Source organism: Ostrinia nubilalis, chromosome 2 (genome assembly GCF_963855985.1).
Source record: "Ostrinia nubilalis chromosome 2, ilOstNubi1.1, whole genome shotgun sequence".
Lineage (NCBI taxonomy): Eukaryota > Metazoa > Arthropoda > Insecta > Lepidoptera > Crambidae > Ostrinia > Ostrinia nubilalis.
The window spans coordinates 9,704,178-9,717,943 of NC_087089.1; the positions used below are offsets into that span (position 1 = coordinate 9,704,178).

Consider the following 13,766-nt stretch of genomic DNA (forward strand, 5'->3'; position numbering starts at 1 on the left):
GTTTGGGCGATAAATTAGCGGTGCAGCGAGACCAAGCGGAGTCTGCCACAGGTTGTGCCACAAGCGAGGAGCTACGAGTAAGTAGTTGAAGTTATAGTTAGGTAAGTATGTTAGAGATTTTTCATTTTCAAAATAACTAGGTACCTAACTGACTTTGAAAATTTTCATGTACTTAGGTTGTTGGTTGGACTAGAAAGCCAATATTTTTAATTTTACTTAATATACCAATATTGAGAAAAGCCTAATATGAAATCGCATGCTACTCAAACCAAAAATGAGGTCATTTTTTCAGGAACTTTTACAGAATTTTACTTTTTCATACGTGCACACAGCACACCCGTGTTTTTACAGTGCCAGCTATCTGGCATGCACTTAAAAAATATTGACGTCTAGCTACGGGCGGGTAAGTTTCAGTGCAACAAAATTTGAACCCCAGGAGTTCTCCCGTCTCAGCTATAATTAACGGTGATTTAATTTGAAGGCGCCTCGAGAGCCACGTGATTTCATTACCCTTCGACACGTTTCGACACGACAACGAAAGAGCGTCTAGCCGCCGGCGACTTACCGCCAAAATTTTCACATCGCGAATTTTCACCCTTCAAATATTTTTTAACAAATAATCACAGTAAGTGCCTCGCTTTGTAAAACTTTTCTCATTGAGTCTCTCGAGTTTCTATAGAAAAAACCTGCTAAAAGCGAGCTGTAACGGCGTGCAGAGGGGTACTTACATTTTCATCGCATCTTCTAATGTATTTACCTCTAGATGTAGGTACCTACTGTGGAGAAGGATTTATGTGGCAGGTAATTAGATACGTAAGTACTTATACTTTATGTTGATTTTCACCCGTAACAGCAAATGATATCATTAATTTTTAATATCAATACTCCGAGGACGAGGAACTAAGAACACCTATTTGGATATTTTTTTTTTAATTTGGGCATTTTTAATTTCAGAGAGAGCGCGGCGCTATCGGTTTACGCGTTGCTCTCTCCTATGTGATTTAGAATTTTAATTGTTGAAAGGTTTTAGGTTGCTAACTATGTTTTCAATGTGGGTGGTAAATGTTGTTATGGAATCTTGCTTGGTTATAATTTGTTGGAAATTGAATGGGTCGATGTTGTAAAGGATGATGGGCACAAATGTATGGAAAGTGGTACCCGCTCCAATAGCCATAACCAATATATATTTTAAAAGGCCTTTAGATGTAGGAAAATGTCTGCTATGGGGCCAGTTCTAATTCACGTTTTGAAAGCAGTAATTCCACTAAGTATTATAATGAAAGTATAACACAATCATCCATGTATACGAGTATGTATTATGACTACAATCTAATAATATAAATAAAAGAAGCATTGAAAAGGAAAGGATTATACCTACGATGAACTACCCAAGCTATTAGCCCTTTATTCGCTTTCATCATCATCATCATGATCATTTTAGCCATAGGACGTCCAGTTGAACATAGGCCTCCCCCAATGATTTCCACAATGGCCGGTTGGTGGCGGCCTGCATCCAGCGCCTTCCCGCTACCTTTATGAGGTCGTCGGTCCATCTTGTGGGTGGATTTATTGGGTCTTGTGGGTTTATTCGCTTTAGCAACCCATAATAAAACCCTTAAGAAGTAATAAAACTTTAACCCCTTTATTAATAAAAGTTACACCCTAGTTGAACTCTGGCTTAAATTGTCATTTGGTATGGAAATGTCATTTTAATCCAAGGTTCTTCCTAGGTGTAACTTTTTATGGGGGTAGTACTTCTTTAAATAAAAATATTTATTTCACAATTATCCCCATCAATAATTATAGAGTTAAGGAAGGATGCTGGAGCAGTAAACCCTTCCTGCCTCGCATAATATAAGTACCATACGATGGACACGTATGATACTTCTTCTTCTTCTTCCTCGGTCCCTCACTGATGAGGATCGCGACCACAGATAGTGTTCCTCCACAGACTGCGGTCATAAGCTGTGTGGACCGCACGATGCAAACTCCCGCCCACCGTCTTCCTCACCGCGTCCGACCATCTCGTCGGTGCCCTGCCGCGAGCGCGTCCCCCTTCATACTGTATGATACTTAGGTTACACAATAAGTATCTTTATCTTCGACCGCAACCAGATCTGAGGCTGGTGGCCATAGTAAATGTTGTTCGTCTTGGTAAGACCTTTCAAATGACACTACAAACATAACTATTGGAGCCGGGTACCATTCTGCAAAAAAGTATGTATATCTTCGTACACAACCAGATCTGAGGCTGGTGATCATAGTAAAAGTTGTTCATCTTGGTAAGACCTTTCAAACGATACTAGACACATATCTATTGGAGCCGGGTACCATTTTGCCCATTGTCCTTTGGCAAACTACCTATATTATGGCTAAGTCTTGTTGATTGAAATCTTGGGCAGTCCTGAACGAGATGCAACATTGATTGGGTGGTTATATTATCACAGGGACATGTGTCATTGTCAGTAATCTTGAATCTGTGGAGGTATTCTTTATGGTATCCGTGGTTTGTGAGTAACTGAGTAATAGAAAAGGAGGGTTTGATATTTGGATATTCTGAAATATTTCTTTAAAATTTTCTTTTAAATTGTTACAGAACCCCAAAAACTTTACAGCAAGATTACCTCAGACTTTTTTGGATCTACTAAAATGATTCTCTATTTCGTTTTGCACCCTCCTCATTCAGAGAGCTTTGGTTTTCTTTGTCAGCTGACCCATATCGTGCCAAATTAGCAGTGCAATCAAATCACTCTGTACTTATTGCACGAAAGCAGGAAAACTTTCTTACCTCACTTAACCAACATATTCAAAATCACAAAGAAGAGCTACAAAATAATCAAATAAGATGAAAACAGACAAGAAGAGTAAGTAGCCGACTGAAAAATGGTATAAGAAACATATTAAAGCTGATATTCGATAATTATTACTATCAGACAATATTGATCAAGCGACCAACTGTTTGCGTACGTTGCTTAGACTTTGTGTACGTAACGAAGTAAACAGACGCTGTTGTTAGGTAAACCCATTGACCGGCAACAGCGTGTATCTCAACAGATATAACATTAATATTAGGATAATACAGATCATTCTGATCGCACCTTTGAATCGCCGCGGCATCGGAACAACGTATTGTGTGTCCACGCTTTGATGGTAAGTAAGAACTGTTTTTTTACTCTCGTTATTTAAACGAGACGAGTTATTTAATTTACCTAACATTAAGAATTACAGGCCTACTTTTAAAGTAGGGTGTGGTTACAGAGTTGCTTTGATCGTCGAATCTCGTCTCGATATCTTCTTTAGCGCGAAAGGTTTCTCTAACGCTATTTCCGTATTTTCAGATCCATTTCTCCCTCTGAAAATGATACGCTATCGATAGAGACAGATCTGAAAACGGACTTGGACAGTAGCCTCGTTTTTGGCAAATTTTATCCTTCCGATGTTTATCATTTTCGAAACAAAAATCATTAATATATCGAATTGCGTGCAACTGAAAAGAAATTCATATGTTGTTACAGCAATTTCCGAGCGAAATTAATCGTCAACTCATCCCGACGTTCGTTACCCGCAGCCGGCTCTTTGTAGGCGGAACAAATTGGCGGGCGAGTAGAGCCGGATATTGTACTTCGATGTTCATTAAAACTCCCTAGGTAAATATTCAGGTATATCACTCACTCTTTTGGGACCACTGCAGTCAGATGAGCTAACGACCGTCAATTATGTTACGTTGTTACCATGTTGTAAAGTTGTGTGAAATAAATAGTAAGTATAAGCACAGAATAATAATAAGTACTACGTACAGAAGTTTTACTTCGCGAAGGTATTTAAAAAAATGTATGCTCAATGTCATTAACAATATGGTGTAATTTAGCTTGTCTCAAGAGTCAAGCAAGTTTGTCAGAAGTTTTGTTGACAAACGTCAGTGATCGGTACTGCGCCGAAGCTATAGGGCTGACTTCGGTAAAATGATGTGACGTGAGGTGCCAATCTGCAAAAAATGGCGGAGGAAATACATGATTTAGCATGAATTATCATGAATAATATTAACTACTTATTTACCTCTCCGTGTCTTGAGGCAACTTAAAAAAGTACATTCTGTGTTTTTATTATTATTTAGGCAGTTAAATACTGCACAGTATTTAGTACACCATTTTCTTTATTTTTTTCCATCATACACAAGAATACGCGTGCGTGAGTCAATGTTCGCTCGTATGTGAGGCCTTGTCGAATAGTACTCTTGTAGGGGGCAATCGTGCGTGTTTTGTTTTCGATGTAAACTCGCGGAGATGAACAGGCCTGGTATAAGTAAGTACTCGTACTAGAGTTTGGGACGTCCCGTCATTTTGTTCGTCAGTGGTCTCCTGAGATTTTGAAAATGTCGAGACTTCCCAAAACACTCCTGACTTACATTATTGTCGGTGAGCTTTTCAAAGTGCAAACCACACTGAAAACTTATTAAAATAGCGACTAAGTTTTTCATCGGTTTATTAATAAAAGTTACCTCCGTTCATTTTGCAGAGAACGAAAAATGGACGCCTTGCTGTTTGCGTTGGCTTTGGAAGTGGTTCTCTTGCAAATGCGGATACTCGGTGAGTTAAATGAGGTAGTTAACTAACAAACATGATTGACCATCACTTAAAAGTAAGCTAAATAGCAATGGAAGAAAGTTCAATTAGCTTTCATAACTTTACTCTAGCAAAAATAATAAAAATAGTATTCTACAAAGTACCTACTTTTAAATTGCCCAGCTTGGCATGCATTCGTACCTATGATGAGACTACTGTCATGAAAAAAATAGTCTATTCCATTTTGATCACCGGATTTGATCACTCAGGTGATCAAAGTGGACCCCAGGCGTTCTATAGTCATAGTCATAGTCATATATATATGTTTATTGCATAAAGGGGTCTATTCCATAAAGGACACTGGACACCTAAGTGTGGTTGATCACCTGGGTGATCAAATCCAGGTGATCAAAGTGGAATATAACGAAAAATCTGCTCAAGCTGAATTAGACCAAGTCCTGAAACAAGAGCCTAAACAACTATCGTGTTTGTGGTCATACTGTTGGTTGGATGAAACGGTCAAAGTTATATTAAAACTCACCACAAGGTTGTAGCTCTGTACAATAATAGATAATTGACTTTGGTAGACTTTCTGTCACGACTTCGTTATTACGAGACAGTAAACAAAACAGAAAATAATAAAGACTTGTAGACAGTGAACAAGAAGGTAGGTAAATAAAGTCAATAACTGTAAAAAGACAGTACGTATCTTTAATTTAACTTAATAATACTTATCTTGTGTGCCTAGTTGTTTTTCTGCTTTGACGCTATCTACGGTATTTATATTTACATAAATTTTATTTTAAAAACTTTTGAACTTCTCCCTATTACCAAGTTAATAGTGAATTTAAAACTTTTCTCTAGTTTTCCATTAACTAAATCCAACACCGACACCCGACGCCATCTTGCGGTTGTTTCATACAAACGCTTACTTGCAGAGAGCACCACAGAACTGAGGTTGCGGGTTCAAATGAACACGAAAACCGACAAAGCACAGCGAGGGAAACTTGTGAGGGACCGGTAAGTACACTGATTCGCGAATAATAAACAGAGGGCGTTGTAGAGCCAATATCGTAGACAGAAACTTTTTTCAGACTCTACAAAATTTATCACCATTAGAGCTCATTGCAATGTCTTACTTACCTAGTAGATTTTTTAATCGAGTTCTTATTGAAAGCAGTCAATAATGTAAAGATTATGTACCTACCAGTGTACCTCTTGCGTGCCTCTTGTAATAAAACAATGAGTTTTCCTAAAACAAACATTTTTTCTTTACTGCTCCGTCATTATTCGCTGTAGTAGGATTAAATTTAGCCGAAAGTCTTCCTTGATACATGGGCTATTCGACACATTAAATAATTTTTCAAATCAGACCCTGATGAAACAGTTCCTGAGATTAGCGCGTTCAAGCAAACTAACAAACTCTACAGCTTTATAGCACTCGTATTAATATAGATTAATACAACGGTAACATACTTCCCTTAACTAAATAGATAGAGTAGAATGTTATTAATTTAATTATTAAAGTAGATTCATATTTTTTTCAGGCATACCGTAAAAGATGTTATTCGAAGGACGCTCATAGAAGTCGTAGAGAGTGGCGCGTGGGGCACCCTCCAAGAATCAGTCCAAGCTCTCCTTGATGACGACTCGTACGCCGTCATTGTACGATCGGACCATGAAAAGCTTAGATTGTGGGTTTGAAATTTTATTTTAATTTAATATTCAATCAATCAAAATCAAAATAAAAAAAATCAAAATCAAAAATATTTATTCAGTTTAGACCACAAATGGCACTTATGAACGTCAATAGAAAATAATAAAAAAAGAAAAGGTAGCCCTTATGGGGAACTTTACATGTCTCCTTATCTTTTGGGCCCTACCAGCGCTTCGAGACAAACATATGGGACACAATCATACAAAACATGGCAAGACTGTGCTTGCTAATTCTCTTTTCATGCTCTGCTCATGTCTGAAATCTAAAACAAAGTCCATGTTTTTTATTCTACATAAGTAGGTATTATTCATAAACAATAGTAGGTACATTATGGCATACAGACCAGACCTGATAAAAATACAACCAATTGACTCTACTTTCATCTAATAATAATACAACAACAGATATCTACTTAATTGAGTTTCTCATCATTTTTGTATTCTAGCTCTCGCACGTCAATTATCAATGAAATGAAGACAAAACGCAAACAATGGGCAATCGAACTACAGAATGCCGACCACAAAATTGCTGTTGTTCGAGATAAGATAAAGGTAATATAATATTTTTATTAGCACAAGCGAAGGCTTTTCTTTATTTCCCACTATTCTGTTAGCAAAAGCTGAGGCCAGTATTCTATCATGAAAGCTCAAATGAAGTAGGCTTGTTTGATTGAATTGCTGAAGACATTCGCCTCTAGCAAGTCGCTCGTTCATAGCTGTCTGATAAAATAATTAGCCGAATTGTTACTGATATAATTTTTGATACGATATTAGAGTGTCTTACGGTCAATTCGCATGAAAAAGGATTACCTACCTACCTACCTAAAAATAGAAATATAGGTACCTAATCTCCTTTCAGAACGAGCAACAGAACGCAAACGCGCGTCTATGCTACGTAGAGAAGTGGCTGTTCGCGCGCGCCGAGTCACTCGACATGCAGCTGGACGAGCCGCGTGCGCCCGCACCGCGTGCCGACCACGAGCACCGTGTGCACGACGAGCTGGCCAAGGCATATGAGTTGCAGATCAAGGTAATTTTTTCCTTTATTAATTTTCACGTATAGAACAGCAACAAGATAGAAAAGAAAGAACAAGAATGCAAACGCGCGTCTGTGCTACGTAGAGAAGTGGCTGTTCGCGCGCGCCGAGTCACTCGATATGTGCCGACCACGAGCGCCGCGTGCACGACGAGCTGGCCAAGGCGTATGAGTTGCAGATCAAGGTTTACATGATCTTCTCCTTTTTCCATAACTCGTAAGATAGAAAAGAAACAATATCAGCGAGTGGAATTATACACATTTTTGGAACCATGTTACTGCGCACACCTGGCACTCTTGTTAAATACCTCCGATCAAGGAATCACGACCGCGTAGGTATATCTAGAGTTCTTCTTACACACTTCTACTATTCCGAACGTAGAAACACGTCTATGCTGCATATACAGGGTGTTAGGTAAATGGGTATATGAGCCGACACTAGGCCATGTTAACATGGGCATATAAATGGTATGGTGAAGTCAGAAAATTGATATCTTCATTTTAATTATTTTAATTTTCATACTAATCGGATTTTGTAAAATTTATTTTGTATGAAAATTTAAAAAAAAAAACAATGATTAAATAAATTTTCTGACTTCACCATACCATTTATATGCCCATATTAACATGGCCTAGTGTCGGCTCATATACCCATTTACCTAACACCCTGTAGAACTGACTCTACTATACAGGGTGACTGGAACTGAACCCGCCATAGGTAATACGCGTATAGAGGAGGTCATTTGCTAATTATTGAACCTTACTTTCTATGACTAAAGTTTTATGGTTTAGGAGATATGTCAATGTTTATACATTTTCAGATTTTTCCGAAATTTGACCTAAAAACTGCTTGAATTTTTCTTTTCGCATGATTTTAACAGATTTCTTTATTTGATACTAATATCGAATAAACCTTTAGTCAAATAAAATAAATTTCAGATCCAGATAATGATTGAATAACTAGTTACGAGCCGCCAAAGTTCAACAAAAGTACAAACCACGATAAAAAATTCAAGTTTCAATTCGATTAAAAAAAAAACTAATGGTGATAATGGATTGCCAATGACCTTAAAAATATCTCTACCTTCTATTCTTTCCAATGATATATCACACGTAGTAATTAGATATTGAAATTTATTAAAAATTCAAAGTTTAAGGAAGAAAATGGAGTAATAATACGAAAATTATCATATTCATTATAAATTTTATCGTACATGTGATTCCCTTGACATTTACAACATTCGGTCAACATACATCAAAATTTTGGAAAACTTTCGTTAGAGTTACCTCGAAATGAATTCAGGATGGATGACTGCTGCAGAGTTTTTGGATTATTAGAGTCCACAAAACCCTACAAAAAGAAGTCTGCTGGAATGAGATTGGCGCTTCTTAGAGGCAGTGAAATTTTACCCTTGCTTAATTGGTTTGGGTATTTCGCCAAAAATGGTCAATTTTGCCTAATTTCCTTGGTACGAAATATTTTTTTGTTTTTAACTATTTTTAGGTTCCCATTGCATTAAGTAGCAAAAACTAAGCTAATATATCTAAAAGGGGTGTCATAATTCGTTTTAGAAACAAAGTTATAAGGTCATGAATTTTTGGTAGCCAAGGAAATTATTATAAATATTTTTTTCTCTGAGTTTTCTTCTGTAATTTGCTTTTTTTTGTTCGACCCATTTTTGTGTACCTTCGCAAGCCAACATACCAATTAATATTGTATCATTACGACCTTTTTACACAACTAAGGAAGATAAATGCAGTAGATTGAGTTTAGAGTTAAAAACAAGTTGTTCTACAGGGTGTTTCTTGTAACGTGTCAAGCCGAAGGCAGGTGATAGGTGAGGACTAGACCTATCGATTTCACCCCCATGTATGTTCTACGATTTTTCGTAGTTTAGAAGTTATCGTTAATTTTGTGTTTTTTTTTAATTTTATGACCTAGTAGGCTTTAAATTTTTTATCTTTTTTTTGGGTTAACTTTTCTCAGATTTCTTTTTTTTGACAGATTCCCTAGTAATTGCAGATGTTTGAAAAAAATAATCACTTTCCTATCTTTGATGCAAGATACAAAATTTTTGCTAGAAAAATAAAAAATATGCTTTTAGCAGAACATTCTAAAATTTTCAACTTAAAAGTTTGAAAAAAAAAAAAGAAGTTCCATAGGTGCAAAATAATTTTAAAAACTGCGCAGTTTTCTGAACTTTCATAATAATACAAAAAAACATGTACTTAATAGGCCATTATTTTCTGTAATCGCTCTACTAAAGTAGTAAGTCGGAGATTCCGTTACATGTTTTTGACTTTCTTAGGACTAACTAATGTTTGCAATCCCCTAAGTTTACGTTATGTAGAACACATTTAGAGACAATAACTGAAAAGATTTTTTTTTATCCACAACGTGGAAGCTCTTGCCCTTCATCTGACCTGATGGAAAGTTGGAAACTGATGGATGATCAGCGAGCTTCACCCGGAATCTTAAACCACAGAGGAATTGGCTGTCTTAAATAGGTAGTCTTACCACTAGACCACAGTGGTGATTGTTACTTTACGGTTAAATTTGATATACCTACCTATTAAAGTGTGAGAGAAAGGGAAAGAGTGTGTGTATGTGTGTGTGTGTGTGTGTGTGTGTGTGTGTGTGTGTGTGTGCGTGTGTGTGTGTGTGTGTGAGAGAGAGAGAGAGAGAGAGAGAGAGAGAGAGAGAGAGCAAAAAAGGGTGTAATGATTTAATTTAAACTAAATGTTCAAAATGTCCGCCGCTGACCTGAATGCACATTCGACAACGACGGAAAACAATTATTCGTAAATTTACAAAAGCTTCTTGCATTCTAATATGGTTTTGTGCTTCAGTCAGCTTTGTCCGCAGTTCATCAATATTTTCATATTCCCTTTTGTATACCAGATGAAGAGCAAGAGCTTCCACGTTGTGGATAAACAAAATCTTTTCAGTTATTGTCTCTAAATGTGTTCTACATAACGTAAACTTAGGGGATTGCAAACATTATTTAGTCCTAAGAAAGTCAAAAACATGTAACGGAATCTGCGACTTACGACTAAAGTGGAGCGATCACAGAAAATAATGGCCTATTAAGTACATGTTTTTTTGTGTTATTATGAAAGTTTAGAAAACTGCACAGTTTTTAAAATTATTTTGGACCTATGGAAATTCTTTTTTTTTTTCTCATACATTTCAGTTGAAAATTTTAGAATGTTCTGCTAAAAGCATATTTTTTATGTTTCTAGCAAAAATTTTGTATCTTGCATCAAAGATAGGAAGGTGATTATTTTTTTCAAATATCTGCAACTAATAAGGAATCTGTCAAAAAAAAGAAATCTGAGAAAAGTCAACCCAAAAAAAAGATAAAAAAAAATTAAGCCACTAGGTCATAAAATTTTAAAAATCACAAAATTAACGATAACTTCTAAACTACGAAAAATCGTAGAACATACATGGGGGTAAAATCGATAGGTCTAGTCCTTACCTATCACCTACCTTCGGCTTGACACCTTACAAGAAACACCCTGTATATCTATTCTGATACCCATTTCTTAAAATGACAATGATAAACTTATTCCAATAAAGAAATACTAAAAATTTTACTTAATGCCGAATTAAAAATGGTCTTTCATAATTTCCTAGGCCATTTTATGCCACGGAAAACAAGGAAATTAGGGCCACAGAAATTAGATTTATGCCTAAAAGACACCACAGACAAAAACCTATTTACCCTATGCATTTACTATTTAAATCATGGGTTTACCCCTACAGACACTACATCTGTGTAAATAAACAATAAAATTAATCCATTGCTTAGCTGCAACAAGCCGTCCAAAGAAATTGACTTTTTAGTAAACAAAAACCCAAGGAGGGACCTACTTATGCGATTTGTCGCGAAACTGGTCAACGAAGTACTGTCCTGCCTCGATGGCCTTTTGGGACGAAATGGCCGAGTGTAACGGTGCAGTGCATTACATTCTAAGTTCTTTCGTTTCGTTACTACAAGGGTCGAAATGAAGACCCAGGGAAATTATACTTTTGACTCGGACAAGAACTTAACTTCACTTTATTTCCTTCCTTTAAGTATTTGACATTTAATGTTTTTATTTTCCGATAGCCAAACGTTTCTCAAATATAAAGAGAGTGCTATTAGAATGAAATTACGCTTCAATTTGTTATAGTGTGCCTTCATTTTGGCAAACAACAGTAATGGACATAACAAGGAAATTAGAAAAACGACTTTTGATTAAGTTTTTCTACGCTATTATTTGTAGTATCTGCTATTGTAATAGCAAAAACAAATAAAACTTTTGATGAACTTTCCCAGAAAAATAGTTTTATACGTATAGATATAAAAAAACATGTGTTCGCCTGCCTGGACACAGAAAATTTACTGTTTCGGCGAAATACCCGTTTGTTGCATTGAAAGGATGATTAATTTTTGAGAGCGCTATACTGGTAGGCTGAAAAGCTTTTTGATTTCAAAGCTGCAAGATTCGCAAGGTTATGACCGGAGCACTTGGTATCATCAAGATGGGGCTACGTGTCACACTTCAAATGAGAGCATTTAGATGGTAAGAGACATGTTCTCACAAAAAATAATTTCAGGCAGTGGTGATAACTATCTCCTGGCCATCAGGAAGCCCTGATCTCACTCCAGAAATTCTTTTTGGTGGTGTTACATTAAGAATAGAGTATACTTTTATAATCCAACAACCATGCAGCAACTGAAGCCAAGCATTCGGCAAACAATTGAAAATAGGTTTCGCGGTAATTCTAACGAACGCATTTCAAGATTTTGATACATGTTGATCGAATGTTGTAAGCGTCAGCAAATCTCCTGGGAGATGTAATTTAATAAAGGTAAATTTAAAAATAAATTGCATTAAATTTCCTTTAAATTGCAATAGTTAAAGTTCTATCAAAATGTACAGTTTTAGTTTCCTTGAATTTTCAAAAGTGTATTTTCTTCTGGGCCACCCTGTACTTGATACCTACCTACCAAAATTATTGACTAATTTTACAGGAACGTGAAGATTCGTTGGAATATTGGAAGCAGCGTTACGTGAATGACACGAACAAGATGGAAGATACACTCACTAAGAAGCGCGAAGAGCTTCGAGTAGCCCTCGCTCGTCGTCAGGATCTACAAAAATTGGTAATATTTGGCACTTTTTAATTAATTTGTAAATATAATTGTTGCAAGTCACGAAGGCGAGTGAGCTTTACATGTGTGGTGGCTCGCTACTGTTCGTTTTCCAAAAGTTTATAACTACTCACATACTGTTTTTCTACCTTCCAGTACGACCTGCATGCTGGAGAGATGCGAGCTTGGCTGACGTTCAAGAGCGAGAGAGCAGCTCGCCTGGCGCGCGAGGAGAGACTCGCGACAGCCGCTAGAAGGATCCAGGCGTGGTGGCGCGGAGTCATGGTGCGACGCGCGATCGGCGCCTTCAGATACCTCAAAAGTATCAAGAAGTCACCTTCAAAGTCTAAAAAGAAGTAGAAATAGTTATTTACAATACCAAAATTTCCCTAGAGTGGGGTTGGCGTCCTCCTGAAAAATGAAAATACAGAAACACGGGTCTAATTAAAAATGACGCATTGAGACCCGTGTTTCTCAATTTTTATTGAAATGGAACACGAAAGTAGTTTCTTTCTTTCTTTCTTTCTACTTATATTTCAGAAGAGCGGCGGAGTTTGGCGTCTTTCTGTACAATTCTCGCGCTCCTCATCGTAATTAACAACATAGATTAAACATATTCGTAAGGTTCTTGTACTTAAGCCTGAAACTGTTAGTTATAGTCAGGCATTATAGACAGTGAAGTACTTACCTGCGTGTAGCATATTCTTAATAACTTATTTTAAATACAAAATAATATGTGCGTTTATAACCTTGTCTTTTTAACTATTCCCCTAAAAACATAAATCCTCAACTCCTATGACGAACAAAAATCAAAATTCAACGAATATTTTAACGAAAACAAATGAACATCAGCAGATTACACCTAACACCTAAAAAAAAGTTTATTTTTAATTTTCCTGGCTGTTATTAACACAAAAAGAAACAATTTTATTCTTGGCTGCGACACGGTAATACCGAGCCTGCGAGTGAGAGCGAGAGGATAATAAGAGCTACAAACTTTTTTAAATCCATGCATAAAATGGCGGGAATTCGTAATGTTGCCAGATAATAAAAAGGTCCCATTAATTGAGCAAGAGCTTTCAGCATCCTAATACTTCTGAGTTAAAAAAAAAAACTTACATATTTATAACATTATGCTTATGAAAGAAAATGTATCTACTATAAAAATTACTCGAGGCTTTTGTTACTATTTTGTTTGATACTGACACTGGCGGAAGGTTGATTTATTGAATATTTTAGTAAGTAGTATTAAAGGCCGGTCGATCTATTCTCATAAATAAAACATTGGATACTCATCTTGTACATTAT

The 13,766-nt window shown here is 36.5% G+C and overlaps 1 protein-coding gene across 1 annotated transcript; it reads left to right on the forward strand.

Annotated features, from left to right (window-relative positions):
• The first annotated feature begins 482 nt into the window (after positions 1 to 482).
• LOC135078580 (dynein regulatory complex protein 9-like) lies at positions 483 to 12,852 on the forward strand. Its single transcript, XM_063973112.1, has 10 exons — positions 483 to 625; positions 3,516 to 3,647; positions 4,516 to 4,586; positions 5,501 to 5,582; positions 6,110 to 6,256; positions 6,725 to 6,830; positions 7,138 to 7,308; positions 7,401 to 7,499; positions 12,339 to 12,470; positions 12,615 to 12,852. The coding sequence occupies exons 3-10, from the start codon at positions 4,526 to 4,528 to the stop codon at positions 12,816 to 12,818; spliced, it is 1,002 nt and encodes a 333-aa protein (XP_063829182.1). The 5' UTR covers positions 483 to 625; positions 3,516 to 3,647; positions 4,516 to 4,525; the 3' UTR covers positions 12,819 to 12,852.
• Positions 12,853 to 13,766: the final 914 nt, after the last annotated feature.